The sequence below is a fragment of the Chaetodon trifascialis genome, chromosome 2, assembly GCF_039877785.1.
Source record: "Chaetodon trifascialis isolate fChaTrf1 chromosome 2, fChaTrf1.hap1, whole genome shotgun sequence".
In the NCBI taxonomy this organism is placed as follows: domain Eukaryota; kingdom Metazoa; phylum Chordata; class Actinopteri; order Chaetodontiformes; family Chaetodontidae; genus Chaetodon; species Chaetodon trifascialis.
This window is the reverse complement of record NC_092057.1, coordinates 18,837,469-18,855,833: the sequence shown is the minus strand read 5'-3', so window position 1 is coordinate 18,855,833 and position 18,365 is coordinate 18,837,469. Positions and strand designations below refer to the sequence as shown.

At 42.2% G+C, this 18,365-nt stretch overlaps 2 protein-coding genes across 2 annotated transcripts in view; one reads left to right on the top strand and one right to left on the bottom strand.

Moving 5' to 3' along the window:
* Window positions 1–839: 839 nt before the first annotated feature.
* On the bottom strand, window positions 840–5,177 carry LOC139345460 (TBC1 domain family member 24-like). Its single transcript, XM_070984058.1, has 11 exons — window positions 4,833–5,177; window positions 4,534–4,748; window positions 4,180–4,441; window positions 3,929–4,045; window positions 3,226–3,642; window positions 2,884–3,123; window positions 2,512–2,667; window positions 1,864–1,927; window positions 1,610–1,708; window positions 1,122–1,434; window positions 840–1,003 (listed from the first exon to the last, which is right to left on the bottom strand). The coding sequence occupies exons 1-11, from the start codon at window positions 5,036–5,038 to the stop codon at window positions 840–842; spliced, it is 2,253 nt and encodes a 750-aa protein (XP_070840159.1). The 5' UTR covers window positions 5,039–5,177.
* A 1,192-nt stretch (window positions 5,178–6,369) lies between these two features.
* Window positions 6,370–18,365, top strand: part of stx8 (syntaxin 8) — a 40,103-nt gene continuing 28,107 nt past the window's right edge. The window contains exons 1-6 of the mRNA XM_070982319.1: window positions 6,370–6,480; window positions 7,349–7,448; window positions 7,541–7,635; window positions 7,912–8,022; window positions 11,098–11,231; window positions 12,964–13,056. Coding sequence (XP_070838420.1) covers window positions 6,464–6,480; window positions 7,349–7,448; window positions 7,541–7,635; window positions 7,912–8,022; window positions 11,098–11,231; window positions 12,964–13,056 — 550 coding nt within the window. The 5' untranslated portion in view covers window positions 6,370–6,463. The remainder of the gene's footprint in view (window positions 6,481–7,348; window positions 7,449–7,540; window positions 7,636–7,911; window positions 8,023–11,097; window positions 11,232–12,963; window positions 13,057–18,365) is intronic.

The following is an 18,365-nucleotide window of genomic DNA, read 5'->3' as shown; positions in this document are numbered from 1 at the left end:
GGCAGTATGTGCAATGATGTGTTTACTGTATGAGATATTCAGACCATACATACATACAGGCCGACTTATAGGCCTACATATCTTGTTGGTTAGACATGACAATTGAGACTTTGAGCTCAGAGACTTTATTAAAATTTTTATTTTTTTCCCCAGTCTCATTTACTTTTGTTCCCATTACATATACAGTAAAAATATAATGTTCTCAATGGGTCACATATCTGAATACATCATTAAACACTGAGAAGACAAACAGCTGATCATCACACGGTAAAAAATGGATGAAGTTTCATTGTGTATGAAATGCAAATAAGTTGCAAAATAAAAAAGAAAAAGGTATCTTTTTTCCCACAGTCTACACAAAGATGACCCTTTGATTGAAATGAATAAATCTTCAGGTGATTGATTTTAATCATGATGAATCTACCACCCTCACACTCATCCTCCTCGATTCACGACTGCGTATTGCATTGCAGTACATGCTTGCTCTCATCGCTGATGTGTCTCATCCTCCCTTCTGTGAAAAGATGCTAAGGATCTTTATTTTATTTTATTCATTTATTGATTCATTTTTTTGTGGAGATTTTCCTTGTGTTTTTAGAGAGCTTCCTTGAGATGGGAACCACTGTTTCTGTGGGCTTGTAAAGTCCAGTAAAACAAAATATGCAATATAAGGATATATATATAAACTTGACATGTGCGCAAAAAGTCAAGTAAAAACTCACTCAATTGCTTCAATGTGCATCCTAAAAAAAGTTTGAAAACATAAAAATCAAGTCCAGTGAAACAAACAAACAAACAAACAAACAAACAAACAAACAAACAAACAAACAGGTGGGATTTCACTCGTGAGAAAAGGAAATAGAGTTCTGGATGCCCCACACTTCCAGGGCCTGGATCTTGAAATGTCCCTTGCAGAGTGGGATGCTCTTGAATGTGTCACAAGGCTCTGAGTATCCTCCCTCCAGGTCATCCTGTAGGCAGAGTGCATGGCCCCCATCGCCACCTAAGACAGGAGACATACATCAGCACTGCACATCTGTGCACTACCCATCAGATGTCATCACACTCGAGGTTTTTAAAGACCCACTCTATTCTTCTAACAATATGTTCCAATGACATACCGATAATGAGCTGACTATCGCTGCCTGCTATAAACATGGAGGCTTCTTGCTCCTTTGGTCTCTTTGGCTCTTTAGCAGTCATGGGTTCCTCTGATGGGGCAGTGAAGGGGATCGTCAGGTAGCTGGGGTCCTGCGGGGTCCCAGCAGGACAGGTCAGACTTGTGGTGGATGCGGTGGAGATGATGGGGGAGCAGCTGCTGCTGCTGAGTACCTCAGATGAGGCACTGCTGCTCGCTCCAACCTGCCGAGGGGAAGCTCTTCTGGTCATAATGTTGACCATAGCCTGCTGGTAGCGCTCCATGCTGGGACGTAGCTGAAAGAGTCAGCAGATTTCTTGTTTGACACTCGGTGCAGTTTAAGAGGCATTCTAGCAAATATAACAAAGATACTCAATATACAAAATTCGCTGACTTGATTCATGTTACAGCCCACCTGAATATGATGTACCAGGGTTGAATTCAAGAAGAAGAAACAGGAACATGTCTCACCGTAAACACAAAACATTCTCCAGTTCCAAAATACGTAAGTCCTTCAGAGTCATGCTTTCTTCTTTCGATCACATCTGTTGACAGGAAGGCACCAAAGACCTGAGAAATGAAAAATACTAATATTTCAGTGCCAAGCAAAACGTATTTAATGCACTTATTATTAGCATGATTAACATTATTAAGACTGGCTCAAACGGTTAAATCAAAGTGAAAAGCACATAGAGCACATTCATCAGATGTATCCCTGATGTTACCTCCTCATCCACGGTTCTGACAATCAAGACCGCCGGTTCGTGTCCCTCCACATGTGAATAGAATCTATATGCGAGAAAAAAGTATTACCATCTGTTGTATGTCCCATAAACTGCTACAACCAGACAGTGTGATGAAACTTTGGCCATAAATGGATATATCTCAAAGTCTATTCGAAGAGAACATTTTTTTTTAATCTTGTTAAGACACAAGGTCACAATTTTAACAATTAAAATGTTTTTGATCACTTTTTATGTGGAGCATTGATGAAAATAAAAACCCATCGACTATGTGTTACAGTATGAAAGACTCAGTTAGGAACTGGTAGTTTCAGCTTGAGGTATTTTTCTACATGTGCACCCTCTGTAAATCTCTTGACTTTCACACTCTAAGCAAACATGTTTACAGTGAAAACACACTCCCTCTGTTACATAACTAGACCGGAGCTCTGTTTGTCTCTGCTGGGACGTGGTCCATAACGACCTGGCCTCATTTAATAATGCAAATATGATTAGACAAAATTGAAAGATATGAAGGCTTTTGATGTATCGATATTGCTGTTTTTTATTATTGTTTTTTTTATCATATTATTATTATTTCTCTGTCTCCCAGACGGTTTGGATTTGGATGAGTGAACAAAGGTGACTTACGAAGCAAGACTCCTTCCATGTTCAGCTGTATTAAACAGCCTAATGGGACTGAAAAGGGCAAAGCGCTCAGGTATCCAGGCCCAGACGACTCTCATCCCAGTCCCTGTCACAACACTGGAGGTGAAGTTATTAAAGTCCACCGTCTCAACTGACTGCCTTTAAGGAACATAGAAATAGCGATGATGAGAATATTAAATTGAAATAAGATAAACATGAAAAGCCTTTTTTCAGCATTGACTACATATAGCCAACTTTTTTTGATCTCATGTACCTCATGAAACATCCTTTATGAAACACGATTATTAAGTGCACTGAAGTATATCTTGTTCTATTTCACCAGCTGTTCTATTTCTATTTTCTGCACTAACCCACCTCTTCTGGTGTATGCTGACGCCTTTTTGCATGAGAGAGTCCTTATTGGCATTGAACAGGAGGTTGAGCTCCCTCCGCGTGGCCATCGGTATCATGAAGGCCATTTCTAGAAGCTTCTCAGCTGTGCAGTGGCGAGCTACGTTCTGCACAAACCTCTTCATATCTGTCCTGAAGTCCTCCACGTCTGCAACTCGAGACGACACAGACACTTTGTAGAGGCTGAGCAAAGTCAATGCCACCCTACAAAAGAATGATTGTGACATAATTATGCCAAGTTACATCATGAGAACTCGTACACTCTGATTGATTTTGTTTACATGAGACAATACATCAGCAACAAACCTGTACAGGACCTTGAAGCCCTCCAATAGGTAGACATCTAGCACTCTGATGGCATATGTGAACGGAAGGTCAGCAAATATCCACATGATCCAGTCAGAGTAAAACTCATTGAGGTTCTGGTGGGAGCTGGCAATCAGTTTACGAATGCCTCTGCAACACCTGTTGGCAAGGTCTCCAAAGGTCATACAGGAGGCGCGGTAGGTGAGGAAGGTCTGGTCAATGTAACGCTTGTTGGGGTCGTTGTAGCAGATAAGTCGGGACACACTGTGGAAACACTCAGCTTCATCCTCACTGAAGTGGAGGATGAGGGAGACCAGTTCAGGCAGGATGGGGCAGAAGTTCATGTCCGGGAAGTACTTGCCAAGGCAAAGAAGGATCTTTTTAACAGAGTTCAGGCCTGCTTTGTTTAGACAGTATCTGGATAAGAGAAGTACAAGCAACAACTCACTTTGTGTAACAAATATGCACAGTAATAATGCATTTTCCATGGGTTGATGGCAAAAAAAACAAAACAGAAAGACTTAACCAAATAAATGACATGCTTAGATGTGGAGTGGGCACTTTATCCTTTCAGGTGTATTAATTTGCTAGTTGAAGGTTAATACGATAGGTCTATTAAAATAATTTTACTGGAATATGTTGTCACATTCACACTTCTTTTGGGGGACACTTCTGTGTACAACATGCTTTCAACATACCATACCTAGGTATTTCTCCTGCCTCCATGTACTCCGGGACTGGATGGGTGCTGGTTTTCTGTTCTCCAAAGAGCGTCTTTGCCAGTTCGTAGTAGACATCTCTGTCTGGTGCGACAGAACCACTGCAAATGTACCATCAATCCACACTCAAGTCATTTGACGACATGGTTTCCCCAAACACATACATACTTATCTTCACGACAGAAAATGTATTTAAAAAATGATGAATTTTTAAATTCTGTGTGACAGTCTTCACCTGGAATTGATGCTGTGGATGATGTGATAGTAAGCTTTGGCCCGGAGTGTGTGTGGCGTGGCCCAGAATCCCTCTCGGCCCATGGTTTTCAGCTGCTGGTGATCACTCTTCAGGAACTGCTGGTATCTCTCTGCTGCCTCAGGGTCAATCTTCTCCCAGTCCACAAACTGGCCGTACTTCATCCCTGAGCTGGAGCTGATTTCCCAGTTGTCCGACTCAGAAATGGTCATCATGGACACTGATTTCAGACTGCCTTTACTGCCTGAGTGAAACATGTATACATACATTTAATTGTTATTTCCTTAAATGCTACAAATAGAACACACACTATTATAAAAAACATTATTTCAGTACCATTAAGTTCTCTTGATTGCGAGTGCCTCTTTGATTTAGGCTTGGATTTCTTAGAGGCGAGTTGAACACCAGCTCCATCCCCTTCTCTCTTTTCCTTTTTGTTTACTTGATACTGCTGTAGGGCGCTGACCCTCTGCGTCAGTGGATTGGACCTTGTGAAGTTTCCCATGTCATAGCCAGAGTAAAGCTCTGACGTCTCAAAACTGTAAAAGGACCTGGGAAGCACGTAGTTCAGTATTAATGAAAAAATTGGATGAAAAAAACATCACAGGTCTTTTGAGATAAATGTGAAAACATACCTGGAGCGAGGTCTTAGATAGGTTTCCTCTGTCTGCGTCTGCACACCATAGTTTTTACAGTCCTCAGGACTGTAATAGGAGTGGGACCTTTGCCTGCCTATGGCCCCTGCCATAGAGTCCAGGTCTTGGTCAGAGGATGTGCACATCGAGATTGGATTCATGTTTCCACAATTGGAAAACTCCGGCGTTCTTGAGACATGAATCATCTCAAGCCTTGTTTTTTAAAGAAATGCAAGTTGGAAGGTGTCTCCTGTGACTAGCTGTACCCTCTGAGGATCAGGGCTTTATATAAGCCTGTGTGGGCTGTGTCCATGTGAGGTAAGCTATAGTGGTGTGTTTTGTTTATGGTGATTTCAGCTGGGGGAGAAAAAAAAATACAGTGATTTTCCAGTTTTAACTTTGGCAACATGCAGTGTCTCATTCTGAGAAATAAGAAACTCCAAATGAGGAATAAAAATTTTTGGATCATATTACCAAACATAGACACTTTATATGAAACACATGTTTTGACCAAGTGTCCTTCAAATAACTGTACTCAGTGCAGTGGGTGTAACTGTTATGTATATGTTCCATACAGCCACTCACTTTCCACCATCTGCCATTACAATTAGCAGATTTCCTGGAATTTGTTTCTTTTCGCAGGTTCACCTATAAACACTGATTGTTCAGATTACGGTCATCAGACAGAACAAGGTGATCATGTAGATGTTGGTCTTTCTCTGAAACTGCTTCACACGTAGTATGAAAATGCCAGATGAGACAATTCCAGGAATTCCTTCAACAGCTATTATTCTACACAACAGATATGTTTTGAGCCAAACACAACTACTGTTTGGTTATGAAACATAAAACCTCTACAAGTACTTATCTCATATGTGGGCTCCATATGTAATATGGAAAACAAACTCTTTAGCCCCATGAGTGGAGAAAGCATGCTGTCGTTCCTTGGTGTCAGTTTCCATGAAGGCTGGGTTAATGCAAATGAACACTTGTAGTGTGAATATATTGTTGAAATGACAGAAAAATATACTGTTTACATGGTATCACTGCACCAAAAAAAAAAAAAGTCTTCTCTCTAATAAAGGGAAACACACACGGCTGTGTGCCGGTTGTAAACTCTCACAGTAAACAGAATAACTGTTTTTATGATTCAGTTTCAACACTGATCATCATTTCTGTTAACATATCATGTTAACTGCAACTGTTTTCAGACTTGGGTGTAGATGTTGACAGTGTTCTCTTGAAAGGTGGGCCATAAGACTATTAAGTTTGGTCATAAAGACATTTTTATCTACATGACAAAACTGCTTCCATATAAGCACCAAAGAATTCATGCTGACTTTCTTGCCTCTACTTGGTGGAATAACTGGAGGGACACCACCAACACGAGCAAAATGTATCCGCATTATAAAAAGCTGTTTTCAGTAACCTTTTATTGAGATTAGTACCAAGCTAAAAAAAAAAACAAAACAAAAAACACACACACACAAAAAAAACGCGGCCCTGGAGTCAAATGTTCCTCGCAGGGCGCGGTAGTGACGTCACACCCAAACAAGCTTCTGTTTGCTAGTGATTACTGCCGGATAGTTTAAACTTTGTGCATTTTCTCTTCAAAGCTGACTTTTATCACAATGTCTCAGGATCCCTGGTAAGTCATAGGCTCTAAGGCTACAATAAGTCGGCTGTACTGTACTATTACCTACAACAAAAGCTGATATTTACCCTGATAAGTTAGCTATTCTTTCTGTATACTGCTAGCTAGCTCTTACCTTTAAAGATTAACGTTCAGCAAAAACGTTACGAATAAACCAAATCAAAATCACGTGTTTATGTGTTGGGAAATGTAGTGTGGCGGTCCTCCAAGGAAAAACCGTAGTTTTAAGCATTATTCCCCTATCTACTATTCAGCCTGAAGCACTTTGTAATGCTAGCAGAATCGAAACAGGAAAAAGGCATTGGTTAAATAGTCACATGATGAGTGTAAAGCTTGTGCTCGTTCTTTGACATTTTACCCAACTTACAAAGCTATCATAGCACAAACACCACACAGGACAATACATTAGCGTTGTAAGAAATACGAGTGATGCAGCCCAAGCTTTTGAGGCTGTCAGTGGTACTCACCATCTTTTTCAGACACTCAATGGTTAACAGAATCAAACTCTGGCATCAAAAACGACCAGCGAGTTACATAGAGCCCTCTGCCAGTCTGCACACTGAACATGACGAGCTAGCTAGGCAAACTAGCTAGTATTAACTGCATTGAAAAGCATTCTTAAAATCATTTTTTATATATTTTTGTAGGTTGCACAACATTGATAAACAGATAAGACAATTGTCTTCACCCTGTGTAAATCCACGGACCGCTGGTTAATTCGTTGTTTTCTTCTTTAACACATTAACTACATAACCAAACAGTGGTCTCTCTATATTGCTTCATAGTGTATCTGACGCTGCTGTCTGTAATGCGTCAGCAATGATTTACACCACTTCTCGATCCTATTGCTGTTGCTCTGTAGGTTGCAGAATTATGATGCCACTTGTCGCCTGGCACAGGAAATAGCAGAAAACATTCATGAACGGAACAGGCAACAGAGGACAGGGGGGAACCCTGCGAAGGTAAGGTGTTGCATTCACAGGTTAAGCAAATAGTCAGGTGTCTGTAGCTGTAAGTTGGTCTGAATATCTCTCTATCTATTCTATCTTCTCAGATCAACATGACGCTACGAGCGTCATTGCAGAAGCTCAAACAGAATATTGCCCAGCTCAAAGATGGTTTGTTGCGAGCATCTTCAGCTCGGCGCATGTATCCTTTCCTCTGAGGCAGTGGAAGAAGTCGTGACATGGTGATTACATTTTGCACTGGACGGTTTGTTTTGTTTGCAGTAGCAGCTGTCATCCTGCAGAGGGCATCAAAGTGTCATGAAAAGATCTGTCCAAACTACTAGTGTGTTTCCTATTAGAAAGGCTCCTGTTCCAAACTGACCCAAAGAAACGTTCCAGGAGCACCCTCTGCCCTCTCTCACCCACTGTTTTTAATGTCATGTTGACCTTTCGCACAACCTTAACGTGGTTTCATCAGAATGCAGTCAGAAGCTGATCGGAGGCAGAACCTCATTGACGACCTGCTAACCAGAGAGAAGCAGCTCAACGCCACCTTCAAGGGAGACATCACGCAGCCTGAACCCTCCAGGTATGAAAATCGGATTTAATTATTCAATCCCACATGAGATGAAGATTTATAAAAGGCAGCATTTGTGAATCTCATTAAGGATTCTCTGCTGTGATGAGTGGGATCGCACGAGGATGACATTTTGACAATTAGACCATTGGATCCAAATTTCAGAGGTTTGGGTGACTCTTAACACATTTATGCTCAATGCGGTACCTCCCTTAAATTCACTCTAGTTGTTCATGTGTCCCTCCTCTCCACTGGTCGATCCTCATCAGATCTTGAGTGGTGCTTTTCTTGGAGCACTTTGAAAAGTATTTTGGGACAGCCAGGTTGTTGCTTAAGTAGTTCAAGAAAACTGTAACATTTCTGCACCCTGACTATCACTGTGTCGAAATGGCCAAACCAAGCACCACCCCATGATGCCTCAGGATACATCCTCCTCAGATCATGCCACCTTTCATTTTGGGATTTTGCTCCCTGAGATCTTTTTTTTTTCACCCAATTAAAATTAATGAATCCTCATTCTCTTGTCCATGTCCTTGACCAGAGAGGTCATAGGCTCTGTTCTCTGCTTTAATGATTTGTCACCGGTCACTAACTTTCTGTGAAAGTCTCTGTGCATCCGGTGTGACCCGTGTGCCGTGACCTCTCCTTATGCTAGCACTCGGTAGGAAGTCTGTCTGTCTGCCATTTTGGCAGGGCGCTTAACTTCATAGCTAATTCTGTTTTATTAGGAGATTTGCTCGCTTTGCACTGTTGATCACACATTTGGCGCCTCTTGAAATACACACACACACACACACACACACACACACACACACACACACACACACACACACACACACACACACTCACGCTCATTCATGTGAGTGTACGTGTGTGTCTTGATGAACAAGGTTGGAAGGTTTACAGTTTCGAACTCTCCACTGAGCATTCATTCTACGACTGGTGGACCTAATCACAGAGCCGAGTGCCACGGCGGATATCCTCTTCATCATCTGATGTCATGTCAATGTGACAGCTTTGGAAACTGTAGGCAGCTGAGCAGGCGGTCATTACTTTGTATAATATTTGACCTAGTCTGGTCCAGGTGATGTTTGTTTAGACAGGAAGAGGAAATGGTGTCATGCTATTAACTTCCTGCTGTTCCTCATGTCTGTTTTATAGATGATTGCTTTTTAGATGGCACCTCTGTGCTGTTTTTACATCTTAGAGGCTCAGCATTTAAACTTCACTGACAGTTTAGTGTGTCTATTGGTCATAGATGTTCGTCTTTTATTATTTTATTTTTAGGAGTAGCTGGAATGACAGTAGAGTGAAACCAAACATCACTGTTTCTTCAGATCAGTAGAATTTAAAGAACCGCTTTTATTGCCACCTTGATATGAGACTGCCTTTCTCTGATATCTTTCACAAGCTTTGGTTTTGGGATTGATCTGCTTAGCGGTGCTTTGCACAGGCTTTCATCTTTTTACAGACCACACACCCAATTGCATAAAAGGCTCTGTTAAAAAAAATCTCAAATGACATTTGCTAATAAATTAGCTCGGCGAGCTGTAATCATGTGGTTGTATGGTTTTTGGTTTGCTCAGTGAGACCTAACTTTAATAGTGATATGTGGTGGGTAATTTGGATTTGCGGGTAGGACCCATTCCCATTGTGTGGTCTCTTAGGACAGAATGTGGGAGGCGGGGGGGGATTGGTCATGCTTGGATAATCTAAGCTGCTCTTTTTCTTTTTTTTGTGAGGACTTTGAATCCATCCTTGAAACAATATATTCTAAACATCTCCATTTCAGACCAAGCGTAAGAAGGACATGGCGCCTACATTTGAAGGCTCAGTTCACGCCGTCGCCCCTCAGACCCACCTTTCCCGCTTTATTCACTAACCTTTCCTTTGTATTTGATAGCAGTGGAAATAGTTGTAATTAGTTAAATCTCGCTTGTCCAAGTCAGTCAGTCAGGACCTGAGTGCTCCGGCCCCGATGGCGGCAGCCGAGTGCAAGAGATGTGCCTGACTGATTTTGGTGCTCCCTGCTGACTGATTAATTGGATCTTCACACACTGGGCACTTGCATGGAGGAAGTGGAGGGCTGACACACAGTCTCACAGTAATCAAACATGTCAGAGAGATTAGAGCAAATGCTTTGTCTCACCTATTCCTCTGATGGTATCAACCTCAGCCAGGCAGCACTGTTAGTGGTCTCACAATGCTTTACTTGCCGCTTCAAAAACAGCTTGAATTAGACATCACACAGAGAGTTGGGGTTTAAATGTACCCATGAAAGATGGTCACGTTAGTTGGACGTTGACAGCAAAACAGTTTCTTACAGCAGTGTTATTATTTCCTTCGGCACTGATAAGCCTACACGTGACTCGGGTCACTTTTCCTGGGCTTGAGATGACTTGCTCACAGCAGACATGGTTAAATCCAGCCTCACACAGCGATTCTGAACCTGTCACTGCAAGGCAGCCATGGGGGGGGGGGGTCTGAAACACAGCTTTAAGCCATTAGCAGAAGAATAGCTCTTAAACCACACAGCGGTGTTTAGCACAGCACAGTACAGTGCAGAGAGCTCTCCGGCCTGTCACTTTGTCAGAGCAAAACCTCCCCAGCAGCCCACAGTCCTGTGACAGATTAACAGACTCTCTTTACACACTGCACAAGTTAACCCGCTATTTTTCAGTTGTTTAAAGCTCTTAGAAGACAAAATGCGAAAATAAATAACTTTCTTCCTGTGATCTCAAGGGTTTTGTTGTCATGAAATGTTCCAAAGAGTGCAGTATTGGAAAGGGAACATGCCTTGTACAGATGTGTTTTCTCTGAGAGTTGGACAGATGTGCATTGTGCCTCTAAAATGACTCGGCGTACTGACTGTGTTTACTTATCAAGCTAAAAGTCTCTGATGTGCAATGAGTGTTTTAGACTTGCGTGATGGAATGGTGATTGACAGACAAACAAGGCACTTTTGCCATCTACTTTCAGTTGTAGTGCACTGGTGGGTGATTTGTCTATGACACTTTCACAGCTTTGTATTTTTAATGATGGAAACATTTTGGAAATAAGTATTCAAGTTGTGATGATATTTCACAGGTCAACGCTGATGGCTGAAGGTGGGGGAGCGAGTCGAGGTGTCGCGGCCAACCCCTGGCTGGTCAACGAAACGGAGGAGACCAGAGGGCTGACCTTTGGAGAGATTAAACAGCAGCAACAGCGAATCATCGACGGTAATTACACATGATTGAATAAATGCACAATGCACTGCACTTATATAGCACTTTTCCGTCATAATGGACAAAGCGCTTCACAATTGGCCTCTCATGCACTTGGGGTTTAGTTTCTTGCTCAAGAACACTTCAACATTTGGACGGGAGGAGCTGGTGACCCCAAGGCCAACCCTGCAGTTAGACTGCAAATATCTCAAATGACAGTACGTTCCATTGCGTGATGGAGCAAACGTGTTTCGAGTACGCTGTTCTGTTTCCGTTGATAAATTTTGATATATTTGCTTGAAGACCAAATATGGGTTTAGCAGCCATCCACAGCATGAATAATATCCTGCAGTACTGGGATTATATGTGTAACTCATATTTCCATTAATTTGTAGCATTGGCCATATTAATATATGCTACCATATAAAAGGTGATTGTCATCTAGAAAACATTTTGTGCCTGCCCTTCCCCCGTTTCCTGAATGGCTCTGACATGACTTTAACACCCAGACATTAGTTCACCTGACTGCATGTGACACTTCATTGTTGTGTCTCCATTACAGCTCTGGTTATTGTCAATTTGGGATCAGAGATTCCTGTTGAGACAGTGAAACCAAACCACATGGACGTTTCTCGTCCCCTGTGGGATTTCTGGTGGAGCTGGGTAATGGTGAGCGCATGAACCTGCGGTCACGAAGAAATTCCAGTGGTAGAGAGTGTGTCAAACTTGGAAACCTACAGAGGCCACATCTTTTCTTTTCTCCCCTCTTCTTTTCGGCGTCACAGTTTTTCCTCCCCACCTTGGCCTGCTGCACTTATAATAACAGGAGTAAGGCTGAGTGGGGTAAAGTACTGAATGACTCACACGTGGCACTGTGAGCTGAGCTGGACCCCAACAGTCAACAGTCATTCCTAGTTCCCAGATAGTTGCCTCATTATATCACAAGTACAGCATACTCGTAACTGCTCCCTTCTTACGATAAGCTTTTTCAAAGGCGATTGCGGCATTACTTGATTGTTCGTCGTACCCCAACTGCTGAATTTGAATTAAATTCTCACATGTAGATTTTATTATTGCAGTGTAATTAGGAGTGTAACAGTACACTAATTCACAGTTTGGAATGTACCTTGGTTTTAGGGTCACGATTTGGTTCTTGCTGTAACAGTCATGGCACTCAAATACTGTCTTATAGTCAATAAAATAAATAACACATAATATCAGTAATGCTCCGTCCTAAGACTGTTAATAATTCCTGAGCAACCCTGAGCACTCGACTGCACACACGAAGGCACACTGTAGCAGAGCTCAAACACTTTGACTGCAAGCTTAAATCCTGACATATCGGACATGTCTGTAGCATTAGTTTTTACTTTGTTATGAATCTCCAGTGAGAGGAACATTGTGGGGAGGAGGGCTTCTTGCAGTCTGTTTTCGTCTTCTTCTGCTCATTGATACGTTTGTGTGATGATGTGTCTGAAGTGTTCCCACAGGCTTCAGTTGAACAGTGTCTGCACACAGTTTGTCACTCAGCTTTGTCAGTTTTCACTGTAACTTCCATACATGAGCTCGACCACAGCTGTTGTTGATACTTGTGATCTAAAATTTAATCCCATTACACCTCTAAAAGTCTTTTTCTCTATACTGTTTTCTGGCATTACATAATCCTGGTGCTCTTCCTGTTCCTCTCATCCTTTGCCTCATGTTCAAGCGTATGAACGTTTTCATTTTCTTTCCTCTCTCTTCGCAGCCCAGGATGCAGGCTTGGATGCGCTTGCCGCTGTCATCAGCCGACAGAAGATAATGGGCCAGGAGATTGGCAACGAGCTGGACGAACAGAATGGTAAAGTTGAATTTGCGTGTAGGTCTGTACATATACGTCAAAAAAATTCCAGACACATTACAGGCGGCAGCGTGAAAGCAATCAGACATACTTGTTCTGCAATGGAACGAGTTGCCTCATTTAACTTCCTGGACAGTGATACTCCCTCACACCACAGTCCTGACATAGTACCAAGCAAACACAGACACACACACACACACACACACACACACACACACACACACACACACACACACACACACACACACACACGCGCTCACTCAAACAACCATTACTAGTGCAACTGAGCTCACAGTCATGGCACAATCGCGTTTACCAAGTTGTCCCACAGAGCAAAGTGACCCCTCTCTCCTCATGCTACTTAAATCCGTTGAAAAACAGCAAGAGGTCTGTGTTCTGGAATCAGATCTGCTCAGAGATAATGCTGCTTTTGAGTTATTTCTGGCTAAATGCCTCTCCCGAGTGCAGAAATAGCTTCCATCCCAGGTAGAACGTGCCACGCAGACTGGAGTGCATTGCTCCAGACCGTTTTTAAGCTCAGACAGGCGGTACATGAGATGTAGGACTTTGGGATGATCATCTGTCAACTGGTGAACAATTAGATCCTTTAATGCATCGCTCTCAGAAGACAATAGTAGCAGTTAATAGGCCAAGGCTTGAGAGTGTCACCTTACCAAGAGGATGTACACATGTATTCCTATCGTTTTTCTTTTTTTTTCCATTTAATCGTGAGTTTTTTCTCTAATGCGGACACGGAAAGGGAGCCCAGAGCATGCATTAGTCTGTCAACTTCTCCTCTGACAAGCAGGGGAAAGAATCTTCACAGTTCAGACGCTGCAGGTCGATTAAAGAGGGGAGTGGATAATTTGTATCACAGCAGTAATAAAAGAGTGCAGAGGGTAGAGGACACAGACGCTGTAGTACGTCAGAGGAGATCCCTAACAAGCTGTTTATCTGCCCTCGTCTCACACACTACAGTGAGACACTTATTGTCTGTTTCTACCCTAATGACCAGCCTCCGCTTGGGAAAAGAAGGCGTTGTACTATCCTGTAATATCCTGTCTGAGCAGTCGTACCCAAACAAGTCCAGAGGTTGTATAACAGAGTGATCTCGGCGTGGAAACAAACGACCTTCCCTTCTGCTGGGAAGGGATGGCAGATGTTTGGTTGACAGCAATGGGAGAAAGAAGGGAAAGCCGATTGTTTCAGCCCGCTCTCCTGTTACCATATTGAACTAGAGATGGATCATTGCTCTAATGCTCCGACTGGCGTGTTTTTCTTCTTGTTTTTTCAGCTTGATGTCATTGTTTCCAATAATACGAACCTGAATGGATGGTGGGAGAGCTGTAACTGAGAATTACACAGTTCCACTGCAAACAAGGTTAAAGGCAAATGATTTTGGCCCTTGAAACGATAGCTTGTAACTCCTCGCGTGTTTGGACCCCACATGACTCTTAAATAGACACTTGATGGGAATTAAACTCTTTATTTCTGTCACGGCCAAAAATATCTGTGCCACCTGTGGGTATTGTAATCAGCTCCATGTGTTGATCTGAATCCAAGTGGTACACATTTGTAGAAGCCAGCACACATTTCCACCATCTTCCTTTTTTTTTTAAAGGAAGGCATGTCTTGGTATTATGATAATATGATATAATAATAACTGCCATTGTTTATTGTAAAAGATTTTCACGGTGCATGCAGTGTAACCTCATGCAGATGGCTGATAAAGTATTGAAATCTCCTCACGGACCAGTCCAAGCTCCTCACACTCTCTCCTGGATCTCCCTCCACGATTTACGGCCAGGCTTCAGGTTCATAAGGCCTGCTGACACCAGTTGGTGATTCACAGGGCCTTCTGGGCTCTGGCCTTCACACAGCTTTTCTTTACCTACCTGAGTTTCTTTCCTTTGTGGGACCTTTTGCTGCCCCTCCATATTTCATCTCACTCCCCGTTCCCCTTTGCCTCTTTTCAACAGTCCTGTATTTTATAACCTCTATCCCTTTTCTTCCATCCCCGTGTCTCCTCTGTATCCTCCCATGCTGAGTTGTGGAAGATATATTTGTTCCTTAGTGTTTGACAGGATGGAGAATAGCCGAGGGATACATCATACATGTAGATGCAGGTTCGTAAACTGCACAAATACTTTAAAAAGAGTTGACCTAGTGACTGCTGGTGTTTTAAGCCTGATTTCGGGTTCTTTTGAGTAGTAGAGTGACTGGCTCAGTATTTATTTCTGGGTATCAAAAGTGTGGGGAGAAATTCAGTTCAAAGAGCAGACCAGTCCAAAGTCTGCCAGAATATTGCAAGCATGTGCAGTTGTACCGACCTGTGAAGCGACTCCTCTAAAGAGAAGCAACATACCTGACAGTCGTGTTTTCAGAGTCTGCTGGGCACGCAAACCAACAGGTTGCAGGTTGCCCTCTCTTCTTCGTCGATGTTTAACTGTACATGGTCTCATCCTTGGGCCTTTTCCATTGTATGCCTTCAGGTGATGCCACCCTGAAGAACCAGCCCTCTCTCCAGTTCTCCTTGGTAGTTAATCAAGTATGCAAGGAACGTAGCTTTTGTATTCTCAAGTTTTAAAGCCTAGTTATAACAGCCGTAACTCTGCACTGATTCAAGCTACGTTTAAAGTGTAGCTCTTCCCAGCCCTTTTCCTTAATATGAGACATTCAGTGTCAATGAATTAATCTTTTCTGCATTCAAAAAGTAAGAATTCCTGCAATGTTTTTCTACTAGACTTGTACTTAAATTACTTGGATTATTGCATGAGACAGCTTTATAGGTGCTGCATTTCTTAGTTGTATTAAATGTCAAAATGGAGAGTGTAAAAAGTAAGGGGATAGTTGAACGTTTTCGGAGAGGCAAGGAGAATGGATTTAAGTTATAAAGCAGGGAAATGGCAAAGCTCCTTGTTGATCTCGACAGTTGGCGCGTAGCCTTGGCGTCCGACTGTCTTTCTGTCTTGTAGGGTTCCATTTACCCCTGATCGCTGTACTGTAGCAGTGTTTTCCTATAAATAGATTAAGCTCTTTGTAGTTCGGCTGCTCAAGTCTAGCTCATGACCCAAGTGCAGTGGAGGTTGCAGTCATTTCCTTTTCGGGAAACAAATCCGGCTGAGGTCAGCAAGGATGATGACCCTTTTCAGAGGTTTAGAGATGAACCCAAAGCCCTCAGTTACTCCGCTCTCGGTCTTTACTGCATCAAAATGGTCTGAAATGGAGAAACGAGTGTGTAGACAGATTACCTCAATTTCAGTCTCTTGTTTTATGGCTCCTAACATTAATCCACTGCGTACTGAAGATTTTCCCATCTTGCTTGCCAGTCATAACAAAAAGAGAAATACGATCATTATTTTTAGTGTGTTAAAATTAGTTAAATGATGTGCTGTCGTCAAGTATTATTTCATATTCCAACATGATGTTACCAAAGATTAGTGTATTTTCGTTTCCAAATTAAATGTTGCAGAAAATAGTCCGGCGCATACCAAATGAAATGGCTCGCATCAGCAGTAGTCTTCCTTCCCACCGAGAAAGATCAACATTAATTGCACTTTATTAGTGTTGATATTTCTCAGATTGAGGTCTGGAAGAGTGACATCAGTCCATGTCGCTGTCTTGTACTTGTAAGTGACAGACAGTGGCTAGCTCGTTAAAATGACTGCTTCTGAAAGCGGCCGGTGGGAGTTCGAGGCTGTCTCATTCGTCAGGTTTTCACAAGCTTCTTTGGAATAGGGTTTGATTGGTGTTGAGATGCTGCAGCTGTTACATTTGCCATGTACTGTAAAAACACGCAAAGCAACAGCAGATCCATTTTCAGGTGAGCTGTATCTCTGCGCTCATCGAGGCATCAGGCATTATATACTCAGGCTGGACCAATTGAATGAATGAAAGGATGATCTGTTTTTCCACCAGCTCACAGCATGTTTGAACTTCAACAGGAGTTTCCAGCTCAACTCAATCTGCTCCTCAAACCGCTCAAAAAAAATCAAGTCACCAAAAGACCTCAGACAGCTTCAGCAGATGTATTCTCACATTAACTATCACAACCATGGCCTCTCCATGTCCTGTCCCTCTCACCGCTCTCTTTGATAGTAATACTTTGGGCTGCTTTGCGTATCTTTACTGAGGACACAGTAATAACCACAATGTGCTTAGTATATCTGGGACTGGGAAAAAAACAGACCCTCATTTGGATGGAGACCTTCTGGAACAAATTTTAGATGCAAGAGCCATTTTCCTCGAGGTACTGTGACATGTCTGCCCACATGTGCTCTCTTTTTGTCTGAAGAAAAAAAATTGGATGTCTTTTATTGCATGATACAGTAGCAGCTTGGTCTGGGTTGAATTTTGTGTTGTCTGTTTGCAAACTTTTGCTTATTTGCCAAACTTTAGCGTGAGGAATTCAGCACGGTGTGAACTTGTACCATGTGGGACAAAAATTATAACCGCAAAGAAGATATAATTATAATGTACAACTGCTAGCATGCTGCCATATATGATGTATCCTGAATTTTGGGAGCTCATGCTGTTATTCACAGTAAATACATTTGCTTCCTATAAAGAAAGACACAGTAGGTGTTGATTCCAGAAATGTAAAAATATGTGTGGATGTATCTATGTATTATCATATTTTTGTATATTTGAATGTAATGCAGAAACAGTTCTGCAACCATAAGTGACACCTACAAAATTTCTTAATATCCATATGTGAGCTGTTTTGCATTTGTCAGTTACATCATGATACATTCTGAAAGTAATAATGATTGGCAGCTGGATGATACGTGCATGCGTGTTGCAAAGTAGTGTTAGCATAAAACATCTGTGAAGACTTTCTCAGTGTTGGTTGCTTGGTGTAATTGTAGTGCCTGTGTGTAACCAACATAAGCAAAGGTAACTATTTGTTGTTTCTTTACAGTGAATTTAAAATGTTTGCCGCAGCCAATGGGAGCCTCTGTTGCAAAAACAAGCAAAAGCAGTTACTCCAATAAGCCAAATTCCTCTGGCTGCTTTTGTAATTGTGATTTAGTACCTCTTCATTTTTTTGCACCTCCCATGTAGGGATTTATGGCATCATTCGCGGACCCCTTTAACACATGGCCGATGCAGTGTCTCAGATTGAGACCTTTTGGAAATGAGAGTGTTTTTAAAGCCCTTTGTCAACCAGCCTGATTACTCTTAAAGTATAACTATGTTGCTTTCCAAGTGTCCTCTCTGTTAGTAAGCCAGCCGCTTAAGAAACACGACAGGCTTTGCTCCTATAATGGACTTCTGGCTAATAATTAGATCACTGATTTGATTTTGTG